A 25,412-nucleotide genomic window follows, 5' to 3' on the forward strand; every position below is an offset into this window, starting at 1 on the left:
GTTATACTCAATGGAATTCAGTAGCTGCCTTAAGTTATCGTATGTCTCTTTCATGTGGACAGCATACGCTACTGGAATAGATGGAAGAATGTTTCCATTGTGCAAAAGCACAGCCTTGAGACTCAGTTTCGAAGAGTCCACAAATAGTCTCCATTCTTGTGGGTCATGAGTGATTTTTAAAGCATTCATGAGGCCCTCAATATCGGAACAGAATATCAGATTACTTTCCTTTCTGAAGAAAGGCTCCAATTGCTGGTGGCGCTTTCGATATGCAGTAATTGTGACATCTTCTTCTAGAAGATTCCATTGTTGGAGTCTTGATCCTAGCAATTCTGCCTTGTTCTTTGATAAGTCCAAATCACGAATCAGGTCATTTAGTTCTTCCTGTGTTATTCTGTGTGGGGTTGATGATGCACCACAGTGAAAATCTGGATCACTGCATGCTGATGGACCAGGAGAAGAACAGGTCGACTCACCTTTGTCTTCGTCAGATGAATCAAGAGAATATTCTGCTGGAGGTTCTGGAATAGGAAGTCCCTCACCATGTGGAACTGGTCTCAATGCAGACGGAATGTTTGGGTAGACTATTCTCGACTTCTTTCGCTTCGTTATTCCGCCGGAAAGAGGAGGAACCAAGCAGAAGTAACAGTCATTTAGGTGGTTGCTTGGCTCTCTCCACACCATTGGGACTGCAAACGGCATTGATGACCTTTTGCAATTCAACCACTGTGAAAGCTGTGTTGTACATGTAGCACAGCATATATGCGGAGCCCAAGGCTTGTCTTGGTCACCAACCTTGCATCCGAAGTAAAGATGATATGCCTTCTTCACTTGAGAATTGATACTTTTCTTCTGGTTGGCAAATGTCACTTCCCCACAAATATAGCAAAAATTGTCCGCGGTATTAACACACTTTCGAGGCATTACTGTTCTTTATTGTACGTAAATGGATAAAATAATAAGTTTTATGTAACAGTAGCTTGAACTGTCTCGCACAACGTCTAAAATATTTTAAATGCTGAACCTATCTGATTGGGCTTTATATAGTACACTGCTTACGTCAGCTTCAGCAGCCGCCTGGCATTAGTATAATAGGCCTACACATGTATAGTACACTGCTGACGTCAACTTACTTCAGCAGCCGCATGGCATTAGTATTGCATTGCATCAGAAAATGATGCAATCAACTGTGGATGATGTGAGCATGATGGTATTATGCAATGTTACATCATTATTCCGGATGTTGCTGCAGTCCTACTGGAGAAATTTACACAGTGAAACATAGAAAATGAGGTATATGAATATCTTCAAAACGAGAGCCAATACAAATTTTTCACGGTTATATTCGTGTTCGGCACACCAAAATACTACAGATTAGGGCCTTTTCAAGTCAGTAATGATTTCACTGTTGACCAGTGTTACTGGTTATAGAAAATTACAAGTACCAGTTTTATGTATAATATTCAACATTGCATGAATGCCCATTTATCCATAACATTGACATTGGAATCTAACCATTTTCTTTCAAATTAAAGTTTCCTGCATCAGTGAAATATAAGATTTTCAAATATTTCAGTTTGTCTAGTAATGAAAACTTCTTGAAAGTTTCATGTTGCTTCATAACTATGGGGATAGTTTAATTTGCATAAATACATTGCAGTCAGCTGCATTTTTTTCACATTCTACACATCACGCACAGATGCTGATAATGTCATCACACACAGTAAATATACAGAATGTAACATATTTGTAAAGACAAAGGTTTTTCAATATAAACTACATGAAACATCTTTTAAAATAAAATAAATTTTTGGACACTTTTGGTGGTCTATAGTCCCTAATCCTTTATTCCTATATTAGTTTCAGTTAATACAAATCAATTAAAATTCTATACATACTTGGTGTTAGGCTGAATGTCTTTGTTCAAATTTTCAATTGTCATTATTTTTCTTTGGCCCTTTCGTAACTCATGGTGTATATTGACAGGAAATGTGACAGAAACATTGCTGTATTAGTAATATTGGTATAGATTTCCTTCTGTTAATCAGTTATGGTAAATACTGGCTTAAAGTCTATTTTGTCTGATATATTGGAGGTTTTTTTTGCATGAAATACCACATTTAGTTGTGATGTACATTTATCATCAGTCACCAAGTTCATTAATAAAATATCTGCAGTTTGTTTTAACATTTGTTGGTATTTTGGGCTATTGTAAAAGAGCCAAGATTTATGGAATGTCTGGCAAAGATTTATGGAATGTCTGGCCTATAAGCTGATCACCTAACTCAGTGATTCAACTTTATTTAGAAAATATATGTGTCTTAAAGGAAGCATATACAGTAATTTTATAAACATGAGATTGAGGATGAAACAGTTATAAAAGATAAATAAAAGAGATGTATTAAAATACATAGAATTTACTTTTGCGTACTTTCAGCTCCAGTTGAACCTGCTGATGAGGTTGATGCTGCCCCACCAAGGGAGGCAATACCCCCTCCCTCTCCCCCAGAAACAGAGACATTACCTGAACCTACCCCTAGGACTACTTCCCTCAGAGCTCGCATGAGAAGCAGACTGGAAAAGGCTAAGGTAGATTCATTGAGATTTTCCTGACATGGAAAACTTTGATGTTATCAAAGTTTTAATTTTTTGCAGTCCTGAAAAAGCCTTAAGTTTGACAATAAATGAAAAATATAAAGTTTGGTGGACTAATAACATTTTGTGTTAATTTCCCAGGATTTGTGTATAGAATGAAGAATTTCTTTTTATTTACATGTATGTGTTTATGTCTATGAACATTCAAATGTAAGTTTTTTTTATATGCTTCCACCAATATATGTGGAGGTGGTAGGTAGTTTTACCCATGAACATTAATCCTATCACATCATATTTTGTGATGTCCATCAAAAATTGTGTCTGATCAATAACTTTTGAAGGATTGAAATCAGATTAGTATTAGACCTATATCAAGTTTAACCCTCACCTTTTCTTTACAGAATTTAAAAGTTATGATCCCCATTTAACTTTGAAGTTTGCCTTTTAATTGCACTATTTTGGCACAGGCATCTTTGTCATGTGGACACATGTCTCATTTCTTTTTTGTCAGATAATGTTATTGTTTATGTGGCAAGTCAGTTTAGCTTTGTTTTGTATCAGATAGTGCTGTTAATGTGGCAAGTCAGTTTAGCTTTGTTTTTTATCAAATAGTGCAATTGTTTATGTGGCAAGTCAGTTTAGCTTTGTTTTGTATCAGATAGTGCAATTGTTTATGTTGCAAGTCAGTTTAGCTTTGTTTTGTATCAGATAGTGCAATTGTTTATGTGGCAAGTCAGTTTAGCTTTGTTTTGTATCAGATAGTGCAATTGTTTATGTGGCAAGTCAGTTTAGCTTTGTTTTTTATCAGATAGTGTTGTTAATGTGGCAAGTCAGTTTAGCTTTGTTTTGTATCAGATAGTGCAATGGTTTATGTGGCAAGTCAGTTTAGCTTAGTTTTTTATCAGATAGTGTTGTTAATGTGGCAAGACAGTTTAGCTTTGTTTTGTGTCAGATCATGCTGTTGTTAATGTGGCAAGTCAGTTTAGCTTTGTCAGATAGTGCTATTGTTTATGTGGCAAGGTTATTTAGATTTGTTTGTTTTGCAGTATAGGAAAGGGATCAAATACATAGGTGCACACATATGCCATATACCCAGCTTAGGTAGTGTGGACCTAAAAAATATGCTAGGTGTGCATAGTAAAAACTTGATTTACACTCAGATTTTGAAATCTGGTGCAAAGTGCAAAATAATGAACTAATTCAATTTGAAATCTTGATGTAGCAGTTTCTGATGTAGAACCTGAATGCTCTCTTTTGCTGCTTTAATGCATGTACTCTAGTAGACAAGTTATTGATTTACATGGGGAGGCAACTCTCAGCCTCGGAGGCTGTATCTGGTGTTGGTAGCAATAAAGGATAAATGTCTGCTTAAGGACTGAAGTTTATTAGATAAACACATATAATAATATTTATTATGACATTGCTGTAGAAGTTGCTGAGAAACAAAACCCAAAATTGAATCCAGTTTTCTTGTCAACTTTTTGTTGAATTCTGTCAAAGTAGTTTTCATGATATTTTGTTAGCATAAATACAGACACACAGACCATAGTAATAACAGAAGCCCTTCCGTTATTGTGATATCAGTTGGTTTAACAATGAGCCTGTATATTACTAAGGTATAGATAATTTACCTTTATAGCTTACCCTTACAATTTATTTCCTTTTTTGGTTATTGCCCTTGATAAAACTGTATCACTACTCAACCTGTCAAGACTATGCTGTATACAATTGACTGGATTTCTACATAGCTATTTAAAAGAGATGGGGTAGTAGATATATTATCTCTGACACCTAAAATTGAGACAAAAACAAAACGTGATGATAAATTGAATCATCTCTTTAATGATTTTATTTTCTGTGGACAGGAGGAGGCCGCCCAAGAAATCCGTGAAGTTGAGAAAGAGAACAGAGAAGAACGTCAAGAAAGGCTGTTAAAAGGTCGACGAGACAAGCGAGGGGTAACACGATTTGATACAGAGGTAATTATTTTAAATTATGACTGGCTGGTAGCAAATATTAATTCATGGAATTCTTATTTGCATATCAGTTTCTTCATGTAAAAATAGTACATGCATGCCAAGGACCATCATTTTACTTTACCCCAGCAGAACTATCTGAGAGATGAAATGTTACATAATTATAAAGCTGTAAGTCTATTAATTAGGTTTTCTTCATTATTACAAGGTTAACTTTCTGAAATTTTCAAAATAGAAGATTTCTATATGCACAGGGGTAAAAATACCTTTTTACATGATTGTTTTCTTATTTCTTATGCTCTTAAACAATATAACTTCTCTTCAAGAAATTTTCAGTTGGACGTAGTACTCATTTTGGCACAGTTTTAAGTTAAGCACTTTTAAATAATAATACCAATAAAAAGCCAGAAGTGTATTCTTATGTCTTATGTAAACATTTTATGATTATTTTTTTTTACAAGCATACTAACTTAAGGTTAAGGTATTTAACATTGAACATACCATATATGGTCACTTACAAGTCCAATCCAACTGCAAACTTCTAAGTCCCTGATCCATTGACACATAATGAGCTGGCAGATCAGGATCTAATGTTTTTTTCTTTTCTTGGGATTACTTCTGACAAACTGCTTAGGCCCAGATCTTCAGGTGCATTATGTGATAACAGATCTGGTCTGTGCAGTTGAGCTCATCTTGTAAGTGAGTAAACTGTATATAATCGTTTATAAGATGAGTCCAGCTGCAGACACCACAGACCCAGATCTGTTGTCGCATAATGTACTGGCAGATTAGGTCGGTGCAGTTTGTTAGAAGTAATCAGAAGAACAAACAACATAGACCCTGATCTGCAGGTGCATTATGCTTCAACTAATCAGGATCTTTATTGTTTGCAGTTTAACTTGACTTATAAGCAAGTATATATGGTAATTGCTACATAATATGAATAACATTGGTTTTCAGCTATACAAAAACAATTGTCAGAGGATGCAAGTTAAATAAGTTTCTCCAAATTTCATACTGTAATTACAAAATATGGTGTAATTCTAAATATATTTTACTTTTCAATAAAAGCTAAAAGTAAGTACAAATATAAAAAGAACGTGATTCCTGCACAAATCATGTTCATTCAATACACGAGTATGTACAAAAATGCAATAAAAGTGTCCCTACAGAGAATCAGTCATTTTATACACAAATATGTACCAGTACACAGTAAAATTGTCCCTACAGAGAATCATTCATTTTATACACAAATATGTACAAATACGCAATAAAATAAAATTTTCCCTGCAGAGAATCAGTCATTTTATACACAAATATGTACAAATACACAATAAAATTGTCCCTACAGAGAATCAGTCATTTGTATACAAATATGTACCAATACACAATAAAATTGTCCCTACAGAGAATCAGTCATTTTATACACAGATATGTACCAATATACAAAAAAACTGACCAACAGAGAATCAGTCATTTATACAAAGATATGTACCAGTACAAAGTAACATTGTCCTTACAGTGAACCAGTCATTTTATACACATCTGTACCAATACACAATAAAATTGATATGTACAAATAGACAATAAAATAAAGTTGTCCCTACAGAGAATCAGTCTTCTCATACACAAATATGTACCAGTACACAATCACAAAAAATTGTCCCTCTAGAGAGTCATTCATATTATACACAAATATGTACCAATACACAATAAAAGAAAACTGTCCCTATAGAGAATCAGCCATTTTATACACAGATATATACCAATACACAGTAAAATTATTCCTACAGAGAATCAGTCATTTTATACACAAATATATACCAATACACAATAAAATAAAATTGTCCCTAAAGAGAATCAGTCATTTGATACACAAATATGTAGCAATACAAAATAAAATAAAATTGTCCCTACGGAGAATCAGTCATTTAATACACAAGTATATATGCAAATATACATTAGAATTGTCCCTACAGAGAATCATTCATTTAGTACACAAATATTGTACAAATACACAATACAACTGTCCAACAAAGAATCAGTCATTTAATACAGAAGAATATAGAGTTTCAGTTGCCCCAGTCTTCTGCATGAAATGAAACTGACAGTACCATACTGTTAAAAGACCTGACAGTACCATACTATTAAAAGAACTGACAGTACCATACTATTAGAAGAACAGACAGTACCATACTATTAAAATAACTGACAGTACCATAATATTAGAAGGACTGACAGTACCATACTGTTATAATAACTGACAGTACCATACTATTAGAAGGACTGACAGTACCATGCTGTTAGAAGGACTGACAGTACCATACTGTTAAAAGAACTGACATATCCATGCTATTAGAAGGACTAACAGCACCATACTATTAGAAGGACTGACAGTACCATACTATTTAAAGAACTGACAGTACCATACTATTAAAAGTGTTAATTATGACCCTCTTCATTTAAATTTATCTAAATTGTTCTGCTCAGTACCATTATTTCTTATTGAACCCATGGAAATAATACATTTGCAGTGCAGAAGTCTATTCCTCTTGGCATCCCTCAGTTTTCAGAAATAATTCCTGGTCATGCTGAGGAACAAACTGTATTTATCCCAACTCTTGAAAGATCTTTTTGTTTTTAATGGAGATATGTGATGTTGAAATGCATTATTTGATTAGATTAAGAATGACATCATATCATTGTGATGTGCAGCTTCATAAGTGTTTAAATCAAACTTTGCACATACTACAATAGTAATTGTAGAGAACAAAATTAAGTTACTGGAGCCATTATTGGGGTAAATTAATTGTTTGTTATATTGGTTAACTTGTATGATAGGTTCATCAGGAAACTTACTAAGTCTCCATTGCTTGGTATATTTCCTATTTTATCATTTCATTCCAGATCACTAACAAATATAATGTAACTGTCTACTGTATATACTCATTTATAAGTCAAGTTCAGTTGCAAACTGCCCAGACACAGAGCTGCTGTTGCATAATGAACCAGCAGATCTGGGTCTGTGCAGTTTGCTGGGAGTAATCATTAGAACAAACAGCATAGACCTTGAGCTGGGTCATTGTTGTTTGCTGTTTGACTTGACTCATAAGCAAGGATATACTGTATTTAGGACTTGCATATAAAAGAAGTTATGTAACAGAAAAGTTCCTCTTGGGCTCAAATTTTCACTTAGATTATGGACTATCAGTGCAGGTCCAGATTGAAGATTTTGTTTAACTTTAGTCATGAATTTATATACAGGTGAAACTCAGATTATGCCTATTCAGTTGATGCACTTTCATTTTAATGTCATTTATAATAATGAAGCAGAAACATTTGGTTTGTGCCACTGTGCTTGTTTTTAAGCTATCACTGGTTCCATGTGCTCAGACTTGTGCAGAGCCCATGTGTTTGCATATTTACATAACTTTCAGGAACGCATCTATGGCGTAGAGCAAGCATCATCTGTATATTAAGTATTAATTTCTTTGAATATTTTTTTGAGCTGGAGTGGAATTAATTTAAGTCTTTTTATTCAGAATTAATTTCTTCGAATATTTTATTGAGTTGAGTGAAATTAATTGGAAACTTTTAATATGTGGGGCCCCAGGTGACTGAGTGGTCTAAAGCACTCACATTTACTAATCTACTATCTCACCTCCGTCTGCATGGTTGAGTCATGACTCGGCCAATGTGGGTATATGAGAAAGCTTGCCAGTAGCTTCCTGTGGGTCCATTGTTCTTATTTTGTTTTATCCCTAGGTTCTTACTCTACCAGTTATACTGGTTGCACTCTTCCAGTTTTACTGGTTGCCATATACAGCCTACATGTGCTGAAAAATGGTGTTAAACCACATATTGTAATATGACTCATGATAAAGACTGAGTGTTTCATTTAGTGAAGAGCTAAAAAAAGTTTGTTTATTGAAAGTGACTTTTTGACACCATGTACATAAAATAAACTTATTGACACCATGTACATGAAAGAGACTTATTGACACCATGTACAGGAAAGAGACTTGACACCATGTACATGAAAGACTTATTGACACCATGTACATGAAAGAGACTTATTGATACCATGTACATGAAAGAGACTTACTGACACCATGTACATGAAAGAGACTTATTGACACCATGCACATGAAAGAAACTGATTGACATTTTGTAAAACCTCTGAATTTGTACTTTATAGTAATATGATTTTCCATGCAAGCAGATAAGTTTGTTTTTTATTTTCATTGTATTGAAACTTATTTCAGTTACATTGATGGAGGATTTAGATTACCGAAGGAAAACTGCTTTCTTGGGAAAAAATGTTTTAATACCCCACATTAAGATAGTTTCTTTGTTATAGAGATTTAATATAATTTATTTGTTGTGTAAGCTTGGATAACAATGTTATTACATATACAATATAACATGACTTTTATTCCTGCAATTTCAGATTGTAATTTAATCTCAGTTCTATTTTTATTATGTAGAATGATGTAAGGAAAAATAATTCTTCACTGATAGAAACAAAAATTCTTGTTTTGATTTAAAAAATGGATGCTTATGTGAAAATTATGAAAATTGAGGAAGTAATTAAATCTGGAACTCTTGAGTTCTACTATAGGGTAAATAAATGCAATAGTTTAGAATGTCAACACTTTAAATAATTAGATTTGCACATTTTCTGTATTGAATAAATTGTAAATTATATACATTTATTAACACCAGAGATCACAAGGGACATATGATGAGGTAAACATTTTCAGTATAATTTTGACTGTTCAATACATTTAGTATTTTTGTTCCAACTAAAAGCACAATGAATGAGCAAAACACCATATTCTATTTTGTGTCATTTTATACATATCAGGTGGTAACCATGTAAAAGAAAAATCAGGCATTTTCAATTGTAACAATATATTCTGTTGCAAATGAAAATTTGTTTTTGGAAAATAATCCATTGGAAAATTGTAAATTATGTACTTATTTAATTATTTCTTTTTCTTTGTCTTGTAACTGCAATTCTCAACATTTTATTCTGTGTCATGTTTGTCATTAAATAAACAACAGATTTATACAAGTACATAAAGAGATAAATTGGTGTTTTATTCACTTCTTGTCTGTATTTTTGTATTGCACAGCCATCTTGTTTATATTTGCTGGGACAATGCTTGAACATGTAGCATTTGGTCAGGGTACAGAAATGTGGTGGAACATACAGCACTTGTCAGGGGATGTATCAATCTTTGAACATGCAACACATGTCAAGGGATGTATCAATGGTTGAACATAACAACTCATGTCAGGTGATGTATCAGTGGTTGAACATACAACACTTGTCAGGGGATGTATCAGTGGTTGAACATACAACTCATGTCAGGTGATGTATCAGTGGTTGAACATACAACACTTGTCAGGGATGTATCAATGGTTGAACATAGAACTCATGTCAGGTGATGTATCAGTGGTTGAACATACAACACATGTCAGGGGATGTATCAATAGTTGAACATACAACACATGTCAGGGGATGTATCAATAGTTGAACATACAACACATGTCAGGGGATGTATCAATAGTTGAACATACAACTCATGTCAGGGGATGTATCAATAGTTGAACATACAACACATGTCAGGGGATGTATCAATAGTTGAACATACAACTCATGTCAGGGGATGTATCAATAGTTGAACATACAACACATATCAGGAGATGTATCAGTGGTTGAATATTTAACACTTGGTCAGAGGATGTATCAATGGTTGGAAATTAAACACTTTGTGATGGGTGTTTCAATGGTTGAAATTTTAGCACTTGGTCAGGGGATGTATCAGTTGTTGAATGTTTAGCAATTGGTCAGGGATGTATTAGTGGTTAGAGGCCATAGGTTTTATTTAAGTAATTTGTGCATGACGTGTAGCAACTGTGAAGAACATTGATCCAGGTCTGCTGTTGAAGTGCATTTGTGTGATCATGTTGATTTCTGAAACATGTGAAATAATTATCGAAATCAATATAAATTCTATATACAAAATTCTTTTTATATTGAAAGTTAGAATGAATAGACCCTGGTTATTTGCCAGCTGATTAGAGTCTGTAGAGTATAAATTATAAAAAACACTTTGTTTCACATATTTGTGGGGACCTTGAGTGGCCGAGTGGTCTAAAGCGCTCACCATTATGGATCACTGCTGTCTCACCTCTGTCTGTGTGGGTTCAAGTCTCGGGCTTGGGCCAATGTAGGTATGTGAGAAAGCTTGCTAGTAGCTTCTTGTGGGTTGGTGGTTCTTTCCAGGGGGTTTCCTGGTTCTTCCTCCACCATTTATACTGGCTGCCATGTATAGCCTATCTTTTGCTGTAAAATGGTATTAAACCTTATAACAACAACAACAACACATGTCTGAAAATTGGCACGTGTGATCAGTGACATAACTGTGGACAATTTTCAGACTGGGATCCTTGGTTCATGCTCCAAAGGCCTTTCCCTACCTCAAAGAAACTTAGTTATAAGATAGCAACTATTGAAATGCCCAAATTATAACCAAGTATGCTGTTGTTGTTGTTGTAGGGTTTAACACCATTTTTCAGCACACAATAGGCTATACATGGCAGCCAGTATTATTGGTGGAAAGAACCACCGACCCTCGAGAAGCTACTGGCAATCTTTCTCACATATCCACATTGGCCGAATCCGTAACCAAGTATGCACATAATGGACATGAAAAGACAAATTTGTATGTGCAGCTGACATTGGCTGCAGTGTCCATCTCTACTCCCAGGGGCTTAGCTGCTTGCTGATAACTTGGAATCTATTGAGAACTTCATTCAGTAACTCTATATAGATATACACTTACTGGGTATTAAAAGGCAGATTTATAAGTGCAATTGACATGACCCTAGGGTATCTCCCAACCCTCATGGGTCATGACTTGGAAACTATTGAAATCCCCACACTGTAATCCATACATGTACATTCTGAGAATGAAAAGTCAAATATATAACTATCTAACATTGACATCAGGGTCAATCCTTACCCTCAAATTGGACTCATCCCCTGTGTCATAGTCACCTGATTACCATGTACATACATGTACTTACTGGGCATAAAAATACAAACCCTGTCTGAGTAAAACCAAAGACTTATAAAAATGATATTAGCAGCTGCCTCAATAGCCACTTAGCATTAAGAGGTTGCATAATTGTACAAGTCAGTATCATGGCTAATTGCTGATATATATGGCATGGTATATTTATAAGTTTTGGTTTTAAAACATCTGTAAATTATCTTAACAATTACTTTTATATAGCTTTAATTAGTTTCATAAGTGTACATAAACATTAAATTTCTAAATATTTTAAATATGTATACCTAACATCTCACCCCCACACTCCCAAACATCATGTGGAATGGCCAGACATACAGAAAGGTCTCATTTGCATTATAAACCTAACAACTTTTTCTTCAAAATAAAGCATAATTGTATTGTGCTATGTTAGGTGCAATAAATTCATCTTTCTCCATATATGCTTCCCATTTGTAAACACAGAAATGTAGCATATAAACAAAACTATGTATGATGTACATATTTTCTTAGCCAATATCAATACAGTTGTAGAAGAGTGTCCGTACAGTTCAGGAAAAGTGAATTATTTGTTCGCCATACAACATTCGTTGACCATATCACAGCATGATTCTCTTTCTTTTGTACACAAAACAGTTGCACAGTTTGTTTTTACACTAGCTAAAGAGCACATTCCACTGTTTCACATAAATCAGACCACCTGTCTATTTTCCTACATAAATCAATTCTCTCATATTTCTATTATCATCTTCATGGTTTTGACCATTTTTTTAATTTGGGTATTTAGTAGTTTATAAAATACAGTATACTGTATAGTTTATGGTGTACATAATTCTGTATAGTCTATGGCGTACAGTATAATGTATGGTCTATAGTGTACAGTATACTGTATAGTTTATGGTGTACTGTATAGTTTATGGTATACAATATATTGTATAGTCTATGGTGTACAGTATAATGTATGGTCTATATTGTACAGTATAATGTATGGTCTATATTGTACAGTATAATGTATGGTCTATATTGTACAGTATAATGTATGGTCTATAGTGTACATTATAATGTATGGTCTATATTGTACATTATAATGTATGGTCTATAGTGTACAGCATAATGTATGGTCTATAGTGTACAGTATAATGTATAGTCTATAGTGTACAGCATAATGTATGGTCTATAGTGTACAGTATAATGTATGGTCTATATTGTACAGTATAATGTATGGTCTATAGCATACAGTATACTGTATAGTTTATAGTGTACTGTATAGTTTATGGTATACAATATATTGTATAGTCTATGGTGTACAGTATAATGTATGGTCTATATTGTACAGTATAATGTATGGTCTATAGTGTACAGCATAATGTATGGTCTATAGTGTACAGTATAATGTATAGTCTATAGTGTACAGCATAATGTATGGTCTATAGTGTACAGTATAATGTATGGTCTATAGTGTACAGCATAATGTATGGTCTATAGTGTACATTATAATGTATGGTCTATAGTGTACAGTATAATGTATAGTCTATAGTGTACAGTATAATGTATGGTCTATAGTGTACAGTATAATGTATAGTCTATAGTGTACAGTATAATGTATAGTCTATAGTGTACAGTATAATGTATAGTCTATAGTGTATAGTATAATGTATAGTCTATATTGTACAGTATAATGTATGGTCTATATTGTACAGTATAATGTATAGTCTATAGTGTACAGTATAATGTATGGTCTATAGTGTACAGTATAATGTATGGTCTATAGTGTACAGTATAATGTATGGTCTATAGTGTACAGTATAATGTATGGTCTATAGTGTACAGTATAATGTATGGTCTATAGTGTACAGTATAATGTATGGTCTATAGTGTACAGTATAATGTATGGTCTATATTGTACAGCATAATGTATGGTCTATAGTGTACAGTATAATGTATAGTCTGTGGTGTACAGTATACTGTATAGTTTATGGTGTACATTATACTGTATGGTTTATGGTGTACATTATACTGTATGGTTTATGGTGTACAGTATACTGTATGGTTTATGGTGTACATTATACTGTATGGTTTTTGGTGTACAGTATACTGTATGGTTTATGGTGTACAGTATAATGTATGTTTTATGATATACAGTATACTGTATGGTATATGGTGTACAGTGTACTGTATAGTTTTTGGTGTACATTATACTGTATGGTTTTATGGTGTACAGTATACTGTATGGCTTATGGTGTACAGTATACTGTATGGTTTATGGTGTACATTATACTGTATGGTTTTTGGTGTACAGTATACTGTATGGTTTATGGTGTACAGTATACTGTATGGTTTATGGTGTACAGTATAATGTATGTTTTATGATGTACAGTATACTGTATGGTATATGGTGTACAGTGTAGTGTATAGTTTATGGTGTCCATTATACTGTATGGTTTATGGTGTACAGTATACTGTATGGTTTATGGTGTACAGTATACTGTATGGTTTACGGTGTGTAGTATACTGTATGGTATACGGTGTGTAGTATACTTTATGGTATATGGTGTGTAGTATACTGTATGGTTTATGGTGTAAAGTATACTGTAATAGTTTATATTGTACAATATGGTATATAGTTTATAGTGTACAGTATACTGTATAGTTTATGGTATATAGTATATGGTATGGTTTATGGTATACAGTATAGTATATAGTTTATGGTGTACATTGTACTGTATGGTTTATTTTATACAGTATACTGTATGTTTTATGGTGTACAGTATACTGTATAGTTTATGGTGTACAATATACTGTATGGTTTATGGTATACAGTATAGTATATAGTTTATGGTGTACAGTATACTGTATGGTTTATGGTGTGTAGAATACTGTATGGTTTATGGCATACATTATACTGTATTGTTTATGGCATACAGTATATTGTGTAGTTTATGGTGTACAGTATACTGTATAGTTTATTGTGTACATTATACTGTATGGTTTATGGTATACAGTATACAGTGTGATTTATGATGTATAGTATACTGTATAATTTATGGTGTACAGTATAGTATATAGTTTATTGTGTAAAATATACTGTATAGCTTATGGTGTACAGTATTTTGTATGATTTATGGTGTACAGTATACTGTATAATTATTGGTATACATTATACTGTATAGTTTATGGTGTACAGTATACTGTATGGTTTCTGGTGTGTAGTATACTATATGGTTTATGGTATACAGTATACTGTAGTAGTTTATGGTGTACAGTATAGTATATAATTTATGGTTATAAATATTCTGTATGGTGTAAAGTATATTGTAAGATTTATGGTGTATATTGTATTGTTAATGCTGTACAGTATACTGTATTAGTTGCCCATCATTTGCTGTTAACTGCTGACAACTTTAGACTTGTTATCTGACAGCACACTCTGCACCAGCAGATATGGAACTCAATCTTATTATCCTCCTTCTTTTCTGTTGAATGCTAGAAAAAACGATACATCTGAACAGTGACAGTTTTGAACTGCCCTCAAACCCATGATTGTTTTTATGTCACAATAATTTTACTGACAAAAGTTACTTGATATAAGTCATCACTGCTAGCAAAATAAGAAGTAGTTTGAGGACATTGAAATTATATGATACCTTCAGTATTTATAAATTTTAAGGTTGCAGGAATAACATTCAAAATCAAAGGTGTATGTATTTCTTTGATCGTTTAAACATCAGGTGTTATTTTCTATGTCTGTGTTTTGGAGGATCTTTTTTTTTGTACATCTATTTGGATGTTCAGCAGCCAGAAACTTGCAATTTATAACCATCACAATATTTATCACGACATCTCTTTCAGCGAGTCCAGATTACTTATTTCACACTGAATAGAGATGTGGATATTTGAATGATCAAGTACTAAGCTGTTTATTCTAAACAGAATAGATCCTGACTGACCTGCCACTGCATTATGCCGAAAGAGATCTTGTTCTAAGCTGTTGGGTACAAATGGTACAGCTTTCCCTCATTATATCACTTTACTTGTCAATAACTGCAAACCGCATTGTGCACATAACCCTAATGTATATAGCAGGAATGATAAAAATTTCAGTGAATGTGTGTGTGTGTGTGTGTGTTAAGGTAGGGGTTGAATAAACAAAGCAATTTTAGTTAAATGTAGATTTTCACTAAATGATATGTTAATTGTGACAGATAATAATGCTTGCTGTTCATAAGCAAATCTGTAAAGCCGGTGAGAAAAGTGTCACAAACATAAATCATACAGTGATATCGGCCTACTTCAGTACTAAGATCACTGAAAGTTCCAGCTGCAGGGAGCTCTTCCATTTTACAAAAAAATTGTAATATCAAGCCTTTTTGAGTCTGTCTAAATGGATTACATACAAACCTGATGAAGAGCATTCCAAAGTCATGTGAACTTGACCCGATCCTAACATAACTGTTTCTTGAGTACACTGATTCAGTACTGCCTTAATGTAGTTGTTAATACTTCTCTTCATCATATGAATTCCCATCATTTTCCAAAACTGCCATTGTGACGTTGCTTTTGAGGAAACCAGTTCTTGATGCTATACTGCCCTGTTGGCTACCCATTCACTCCAGAATCCAACACCAAATCTGTTTTTAATGCTACATTTTGCTGACACTCTCCGATCCAACTTACATGTCTGACCTCCCTCATGTGTTCTCTCCTCCGAGTTACTTCTTCTTCTGACACTTGTATTCTCATTATTCCAAGTATCACAACCAAGTCCTACAGACAACATTCTTTTGTGTATCAGGGTCCAGAGACCAGAAATGAATTTCCTCATAGTCTCATTCAACAATGCAAGAAAAACATACCTAGATGACTGCAGCAAGAACAGATTTAAAACTTTACAAAGTTTTCTTTATTATTTTCAGCATGTTTTTGTTTGTAATTTTAGGATGTTTGTTTTTATAACCTTGCCTATACATATGCCCTTATATGGTAACTAATATTGTAAAGCACTTAGAGGTTTTAAACATTAAGTGCTTTACTCATTATTATTATTCAGTTAATATATTTTGAAATAAGCTTTTTTTTGATCATTGGATCAGACTGCATCCAGAATTGCATTATAATGGAATGTATTATAATGAGCGAGAGATGTATCCATTTTGCTGTTAAGACACATATTTTAATATATAGAACATATTCTTGCATCTGTTAAGCTTGCTTCAACTAAATTACTCTCTTATTTTTGTATTTTAATAAGTTCCCCATGCTGCATTTTGTTGTTTAAAGTTATAATGTATAAGTAAAAACAGTGAGGTCTTTTTTTTTTTTAATTCTTTAAATTGTTGAATTTTGGTTGGACATATTTTACATTTAAATGATTAATGTATTGATCTTGTACAAAATTACTGGAGAATAAGTTTTTATAATTAAAAGAGGTGCAAGAAAACGACACAATGTCATTTTGAGAGGCAGCACTCTGATAATGGGTAAAATTTATTTACAATTCTTGAGACAAAGCTTTAGAGTAAGCAAGATGCTGTTTTAAGAAATTTCCTTGAAGGAATTGAGACAGAGGCCAGTCTTTGACCTTGGTCTTTAAATGGAACATTTTTTAACAAAAACAGTACTCTTTTTACTCATGTATAAAAGTCACCAGACAGCACACAGCGTAGACCTAGATCTGTGATTATATATTTGAGTTAGTGTTATTTGCTTGAAAATGTTTGATTCTGATCTGCAGTACAAGGAACAATCTTGGTCAACACTGCTCCCTTGAAATCTTAAATGGATCAAACATCACATATCTTTCATAATCTGCAGTGCATGCAATGGTTTATCTGGGTCTATGTTGTTTTCAGTTTGTTACACATTATGAATATGCAAATAGGGAGATTCAGAATGAGATCTGATGCAGTTTTAAGAGGGAATTTTCATGTGTCATAAGACTTATCATGGAAGCTGCCTGTCATGTGTAAATTACACACAAGACTGGAGAGAATTACAGTTACAGGTGAGATGGGATTCAGTGCGAGACATGAAAAGTATAAAAAATAAATAAACTCTATTGATACAGTTTTTAAAGATTGTAAGGCAGTGATTTTATAGATATGAATGGATCGATCTTGAAACCTTAATAGTGTGTTATATCACTCTTTGACAGAACTGTAGGTATTGAGATTGCATGTTAATACTGTACTGTTTTATAACACTCTTGGACAAAACTAGGTATATAGATTGCATGTTAATGCTGTACTGTGTTATAACACTCTTGGACAGAGCTATATGTATAGAGATTGTATATTAATACTGTACTGTGTTATATCACTCTTGAACAAAACTTTATATAGAGATTGCATGTTAATACTGTACTGTGTTATAACACACTTGGACAAAGCTATAGGTATAGAGGTTCTATGTTAATACAGTAGTGTGCTATAACACCCTTGGACAAAACTATAAATACATGAATAGAGGTTTTATGTCAATTGAATAGTGTGTTATAACACTGTTGGACAAATCTATAAGGAGAGATATTGTTAATACGGTAGCTATCCCATTTAGATATTAGTCTGCATCAACATAATTTTCTCAGTATCAAATTTTAGTCCTGAAAGGAAATTGTTTCAGTTTTCTTGTCATCCTAAGGGTTTTGTCTGAGTTAAATATTGAATGATGAATTTTTGAAAATTGTGCTTTGTTGATCTCATAGATGGATGAGGCAGAGCTGGAGAGGCTGGTAGAGTCCAAACAGATGAAGCTGAGGATGAAGAAAGAACAGCCAAAAAAGGAGAAGGTAAAGTGCTTGACTGAGACTCTTCAAAATGCTTAGAGACTCTCTTGTTCTCTGTCTTTATCTATACATTTTGTAAAGCTACTCCCTCCACTTTCTGCAACAGAAATGTGCATATTCTCTTGTTCTCAGTCTTTATCTGTACATTTTGTAAAGATACTCCCCCCACACAATCTTGCTGTCACAGAACAGTGCATATTGTCATGCTCAGTCTTTATGTATACATTTTATATGCTACCCTCCCCACTTCCTGTCACAGAAGCATGCATTTTTTCATGCTCACTTTCTTTATTATACATTTTGTATGCTACCCACCCACTTGCTGTCTCAGAAGGTGCAGATTGTCTTGCTGCAGTCTGTTGTATATCTGCACATACATTTGTTTATGGTTAATCCATCCCAAATCCATTTCATTGTGATTCCATGAGACAACTTAGACAAATGGCATTTTTTACCTCTTTTAGCAAAAAACTTGTTAGCTCAGTTACACCTCTCCCTCAATTAATCAGAAGCACTTGCATCCATAAACATAGAGTGCAGCATAAGCCTGATTTGGATAATATTAACAGATGGGTAGGGCAGGTGCTAGCAACTTTTGTTCATAAATGAGAATTGCAATATCCTATGCGACATATGAATATTTGTGCATTTTAATATTTGTTGTGACAATGAAAATTAAAATACAGAAATATTCATATATTGGATGTTAAGATTTATGGATATTATATCTAAAGAAGTTAGTTAAAGTCTTTAAATTAATTACAGACTTTTAATATAAGTCATGTTGACATGTAGTACTCACAAATTTGTGTTTCTTCTTTAAATATGTTACCTGGTCATACATGTAATACCTTAGGAGAACTACTACTACCTTGCAAATCCAGCCCTCCCAGGTAAATACATTTTTAGCTCAAAAGCTAAAAGTTACCTGGCCATGTAGGTAGCAACTAGAGTGATCTCTCCTTGATACAGGGATTGGTGGCAAATCCTGTGAGTTCTTCTGTTACTACATCAGCTCATGCTGAGTAGTATGCTTTTGACAGAAAGAGAGGACTTACAAAATTTGTATAAGTACTTTTTAAGTTTTACATTAAAACAAGTTAGAGGAATTTCATCTTGAAAGGGAAGTATGCTCTATAAATTTCCAATTTTTCTGTTCTTTCATTCATCAACAATAAGGTTTATGACGTTTCACTGTTATCACTTTGCCATCTTCACATGCTTGGGCACCCTTGGTATGCACCTGCATGGGTGGCAATGGCATTCCCTTTCATTGCTATAATCATATTAATGAGTACAGATCTGGTGTGTAATACAGAAAACGTGTTTAATATTGCTGTACAATTTATGCTATGTGACGGTCATGGATGCATACTGGTAAGTTTATTATGTAATCTAGTCTTAGTATCCACTTCATAGTTAATATAAAGTCAATGTTTAAATGACTTTACTTCTGTAGGAACATTATTGGGCCTTTTTTACAGGTAACATTGTCTTCCAATGGATATTGTAGCTTCCACTTTGTAAGTATTAATAATGACTCTTAGTGCCTTTTTATGTGAAGGTATGGTGTGTACTTTAGAAAACTCGTTTATATTACTGTATAGCTTCCACCATGGTTGGATAAGTGCAGGTAAGTTATCTATACATGGTTTACTCATAGTGTCCACTTTATAGTTACATTAAGTCATGCAACAGCAATGTTACCTGTCTAGGTAATTAAAACTGGACCTTCCTACAGGTAACTTGTTACTAGAATTGATAATTTAGCACCCGCTTGGTAAGTATTAATAGTGGTGCTCTAATTCAACAACCTCAATTACCATCTCTTATAACATTCTCTTTTGGACCATCTATGTGGATCGATATCCTGTACACCATCCCAATGTAAGAACTGAATGTCATGCTAGCCAAGAGGGCCCTGACAACCTGACTTGGCTATATACCTATGATGATGTGATAATGGGCCATGATCACAGTCGATCATACAGTATCATCCACCAGAACAATGTGCTTAGCTTTGTGCCTCAGTACACAAGATCTCAGTTATACAGCAGTCTAACCTGCATAGTGCTCACTAGGCATTTCCTGCAGATGATGTTCAGATTATTCAGGCACTCTCATGGATCAATCTAACTTGCATAGTGCCACAAGACACTTATTGTCCATGATGTCCAGCTCGGTGCCTCAGTTTAAAAGAAATGTCTCTTCACTTGCCCGCAAATCTCTGCCACCCAGAGGAAGCCTCTACTTAGCAACAGCTTGAAAGTAACAGGATCAAACTCATGACACGCTGCAAATGGAGTGAGATGCCATCCTTAACATTATTCTTTGACTTCTCAGGTAGCACAAGAGACGTCAACTTCACTAACTTTATCCAAAAAGAATGAAAACTGGCTCTTAAATTACTATAATGCTTGGACTGTATAAGTTTTCCACCCACTCCCATTGGAGTTCTCTCCTCATTCATCATCAACACTTGCCTGGTCTATGGGTCTTGTATCAGGTGGTCATTGACTAATGATGAATCTACTTTCAATTGCTTCCACAATCTGACAGAGTTACTGACATTTTGGTCTGCTTACATCGTCGATTACAAATTCCAAGTATCTAAGGATGCTTTTCCAAATAGATGCCTTCTCTGGAATTGTAGTTTGTGCTTCTACAAGCCTCACACACCAATTTCCATTTGGATACCCAGTGGTTGATGCATAATGTTGTGACCATCCATAGGATCAGTGTTGGATCTAGTATCTTTCAATAGTTGGAACAAAGCTTACATTCTCCCATTTTTGATTAAACAGTGACATTAGATCTTTTGCTCAAGTGGAATATATCATGGGTACTAACCTGGTTGAACAAGAAACCTTTTGATCTGTTCTCAAGAGTTTCTTTGCTTCACCTCATTTAAGACCTGCATCCCCACTGCATTGGTGAATGACGTGCAGAATCAGCAAATATTTGCCCTATTAATGAGCCCACATACATGCATTTCCGACAAGCTGTGTCACTGTCATTTATGGCAGCCCATGCTTTCACTGCCAAGAACAGACTAATGCTCTTTGGTAATAAATTCCTATGTAAACTGGACACTTCATCTCAAGGTCATCTACAGGACCCAGAGTGAGCTCTGAAGTAGTATGTAAAAAGGACTGAACAGTTGCATCAAGGATGATAATGACTGTTCTCATACCTTACACACAGAAAGTACAATACATGAACAGACACTTCTATCCAGGATAAAGTGGTTATTCATTCCACATATCAGAAATAGCTCTGCTCCAGTGAGTCAGTTCACGAAGTTCGGACAATAGCCACATACATTACTTATGAGCAAGTTTGTTTTCTGTTATTATCCATTCTTTATGATGGAGATCTGAATCCCTTTCTCCAACTTTACTTTCATAGATTTTTCATCCAAAAAAGCTCAACTCAGTCTGTTGGGACCTATACCAGCGCACAAGAGATTACCTTTCCAGATGGTTCAACTGCTTCATAAGGATTTGGCTTTATGACTTCCGTTGGATTTGCATTTGCAGAAGGGAAATACTTTCCCTTTTGAAGCTGCTTCCCAACATATGGAGTCTATTTTCCAGTTGGGTTATCTAGAAGCTGACTCACATAACTTAGGGGAGTGAAGATAGCCTTTCTGGGGTGGAGGGTTTAACTATTCTTTGAAGCTGTTATGATTGGGTAATATATTTGAAGAAGTAACCCATTTCTTTATAGGAAAATATGATCTTTTTAAAATAATAATTACCTGATCATAATACACATACACCCTTCCAGCCTTCCTGCAGTTACATCCATATAGTGTGCCTTCCACTCCAGTAATAACTCAGTTATTCATTGGAATAGGCACATATGCTAGTATCAAGGGGATATCACTCTAACTGCCACTTAGGCTACCTAGGTGGGCAAATAACTTTTATCATTTTAGCTAATAAAATTTAGCCTGAAAAGGCTGGATGTGCAAGGTAGTAGTTCTCCTAAGGTATTATGAAGTGTTAAAAGTTTATTAAAGAAATATTTTACTAGAAAAATCTTTTAACACTTATGGCAGTTTGCTTTGGGAGTTGTAATTGGGTCATGTTAAAAGTTTGAACATTAATATTCTTTTGAGGCAGTTTTTTGTGTGCTCCATATTGGTGTGATTCCTTATCCAGTGCTCATCAAACTTTATATATGGAAGTATATGAAACTGTTCAAGATCACAAAACAATAATTAGGTCAGTATGACCTACTTATTAAAATGATTTTGGTATATTTTATTTTGATTGTATATCTTGGCAAGTAAGCCCTAGAGTTATGCTATTTGTTATGCAAGCTGTTTTTACTGGGTTTTCATCCTAAATCATTTTGAATAGTTGAGCTATGCTGTTTTCTGACATCTCTTTTTTTGTAATATGATTGAAACATAGAAAAATGTTTAGATTTAATGTAAAGATAGAAGAATGTTTATACTTGATGTAAATATAGAAAAATGTTTAGATCTGATGTTAAGATAGAAAGATATTTAGATTTGATCTAAAGATAGAAATATGCTTGGACTGTATTTAATGTACAGTGAGATCAATTGACATACATTATGACCCTGTTGCACTTAAAATTTTGCATGATTTTCTTGATTGGCTCAAAGGTAATATATTGCCCAGGAATATTTTATTAATTGATTGCCTATAGTACATACTATACTTAGATGGCACACCCTAATTGAGAGTCAACACACAATTAGATATTTTAGTATTCAGTTTGCTGTTAAATGTATAATGATAAATTCTATTGAATATATATCAGAAAAATCAGACATTCTGTTAAAACCTATGATTAATGGCTTGGACTTTTCACCTTTAAAAAGGCTTCTTTGTTTATTTTGCAAAAGGAATGAAGAAGAAATGCAAAGTTTCTAATTCATATTTCAAGCCTCAAATTAGTTTTTTTTTAAATAAGAGATATTGTTGTTTCTTGTATATTTACCTGTGTATAACCTATGCCCATTTATGAACGGTATACATCCAGAAAGAATTTTGTCTAATGCTCCAACAGATCACAGTACTGTACAGTGTATGCTGATGTTTGTATGATATTTTCCTATGTATAACTGATACCCAGCAGTACACACCCAGAAATGTCTGATTCTCTGGCAGATTGTAAAATATAATGTTTGTCATAACAATGTTGTATGATTCTCCAACAGACTATACTATATGCTGTTGTCATAGCAATGTTGTATGATTCTCCAACAGACTGTAATATATGCTGTTGTCATAGCAATGTTATATGATTCTCCAACAGACCGTGCTATATGCTGTTTGTCACAGCAATGTTGTATGATTCTCCAACAGACTGTAATATACGCTGTTTGTCATAGCAATGTTGTATAAGACTCCAACAGACTGCTATATGCTGTTTGTCATAGCAATATTGTATGATTCTCCAACAGACTGTAATATATGATGTTTGTCATAGCAGTGTTGTATAAGACTCCAACAGACTGTGCTATATGCTGTTTGTCATAGCAATATTGTATGATTCTCCAACAGACTGTAATATATGATGTTTGTCATAGCAATGTTGTATGATTCTCCAACATATTTTACTATACACTGTTTGTTGCACCAATGATTTCAATCAAGAGCATAAATCCAGATCAGCAAGCACTGTATGTGATATCTGACCAGGGTCAGTTCTCATGACAGTTGGGTGTGCATAACACGGCCGTAAACTCAGAGTGTGTTCTTAATAGCCAGGTATGCTTCATTCAGGATAGCAATACACTGAATTTGGCTAATAATACAACTGTGTGTACTTCATCACTTGTAGGGTGAAATGACTGTTGAATTTAATGACTCACTTTTTTTAATATAAGTCAAGATTAAATGAGAAGGGTCATTTTAAAACGAGTGCAATTTACCACCCAAGGATGGGGTGCGGCTGCTGTGCTTGACTTTTTTTTACTTTACAATACATATGGAATGAGCACATTAGTAAAAAAGAGACAACCATCTGCAAACTTGAACCAAATGTAGTAGCACTTGAGTTAACAAGGAGTGTCGAAATGATGTCAGACTATGATTAAGTTGCATGAAGGGCACACCCGTTACTTTGGGTGGTGAAATTGATTTTTTTAACTTGACCCCTCTTATGTGATCTTGACTTCCATGCCACATTGAGTTTAGAAATTGTGCAATCATTTCACAAGAAAAGTTCCACAGATGCTGAAGAGTTTTAGACAGTTTGACTTGTATATACTTCAGAAGTATGAAATTAAATTTTTACATGCACAATTATTCTACATTTTTTTGTTCCATATAAAATTTGCTTAATATAGTAAGTAATACATTTTTAAAAAAATCCTAATCAGATCATAACAATTAGAAAGTAAGAGATTAATTAAAAGTCTGTTTGGTTTTTATTAACATTATATTTACATAATTCTTTCTCACATTACTTAACAATGTGAATATAATGGCAATTGATAATTGGTTAATTTACGGATTATCTTAATTTCCATTGGCTGTTCAGGTTGTATAAGAACTTAATTCAACTCTTGGATGACTGTATATACTCGCATAGTTAGGTCCAACTGTAAACAACATAAACCCTGATCAGCCTTCACATAATATTTCATTGATTAGTCCTAACAAGCTGCATATACCCTGATCTGCCTTCACATAATGTTTCATTGATTAGTCCTAGCAAGCATCATAGACCCTGATTGACCTCCATATGCTGTTTCATTTTTTAGTCCTACCAGGCTGCATATACCCTGATCTGCCTTCACATAATGTTTCACTGATTAGTCCTAACAAGCTGTATAGACCCTGATCTGCCTCCATATGCTGTTTCATTGATTAGTCCCACCAGGCTGCATAGACCCTGATATACCTTCATATAATGTTTCATTGATGAGTCCTAACAAGCTGCATAGACCCTGATCTGCCTCCACATGCTGTTTCATTGGTTAGTCCCACCAGG

At 34.0% G+C, this 25,412-nt stretch overlaps 1 protein-coding gene across 4 annotated transcripts in view; it reads left to right on the forward strand.

Annotated features, from left to right (window-relative positions):
* Positions 1-25,412, forward strand: part of LOC149807134 (coiled-coil and C2 domain-containing protein 2A-like) — a 225,611-nt gene that overhangs the window by 26,225 nt on the left and 173,974 nt on the right. For 3 of the 4 annotated variants that reach the window (XM_089962521.1, XM_089962530.1, XM_089962549.1), the window contains exons 6-9: positions 2,438-2,589; positions 4,461-4,574; positions 9,297-9,320; positions 18,354-18,437. In XM_089962521.1, the coding sequence (XP_089818647.1) occupies positions 2,438-2,589; positions 4,461-4,574; positions 9,297-9,320; positions 18,354-18,437 (374 nt within the window). The remainder of the gene's footprint in view (positions 1-2,437; positions 2,590-4,460; positions 4,575-9,296; positions 9,321-18,353; positions 18,438-25,412) is intronic. The other variant, XM_089962539.1, reaches the window with a different exon arrangement.

Source organism: Sinohyriopsis cumingii, chromosome 1 (assembly GCF_028554795.1).
Source record: "Sinohyriopsis cumingii isolate HCF-2022 chromosome 1, ASM2855479v2, whole genome shotgun sequence".
Classification (NCBI taxonomy): Eukaryota; Metazoa; Mollusca; class Bivalvia; order Unionida; family Unionidae; genus Sinohyriopsis; species Sinohyriopsis cumingii.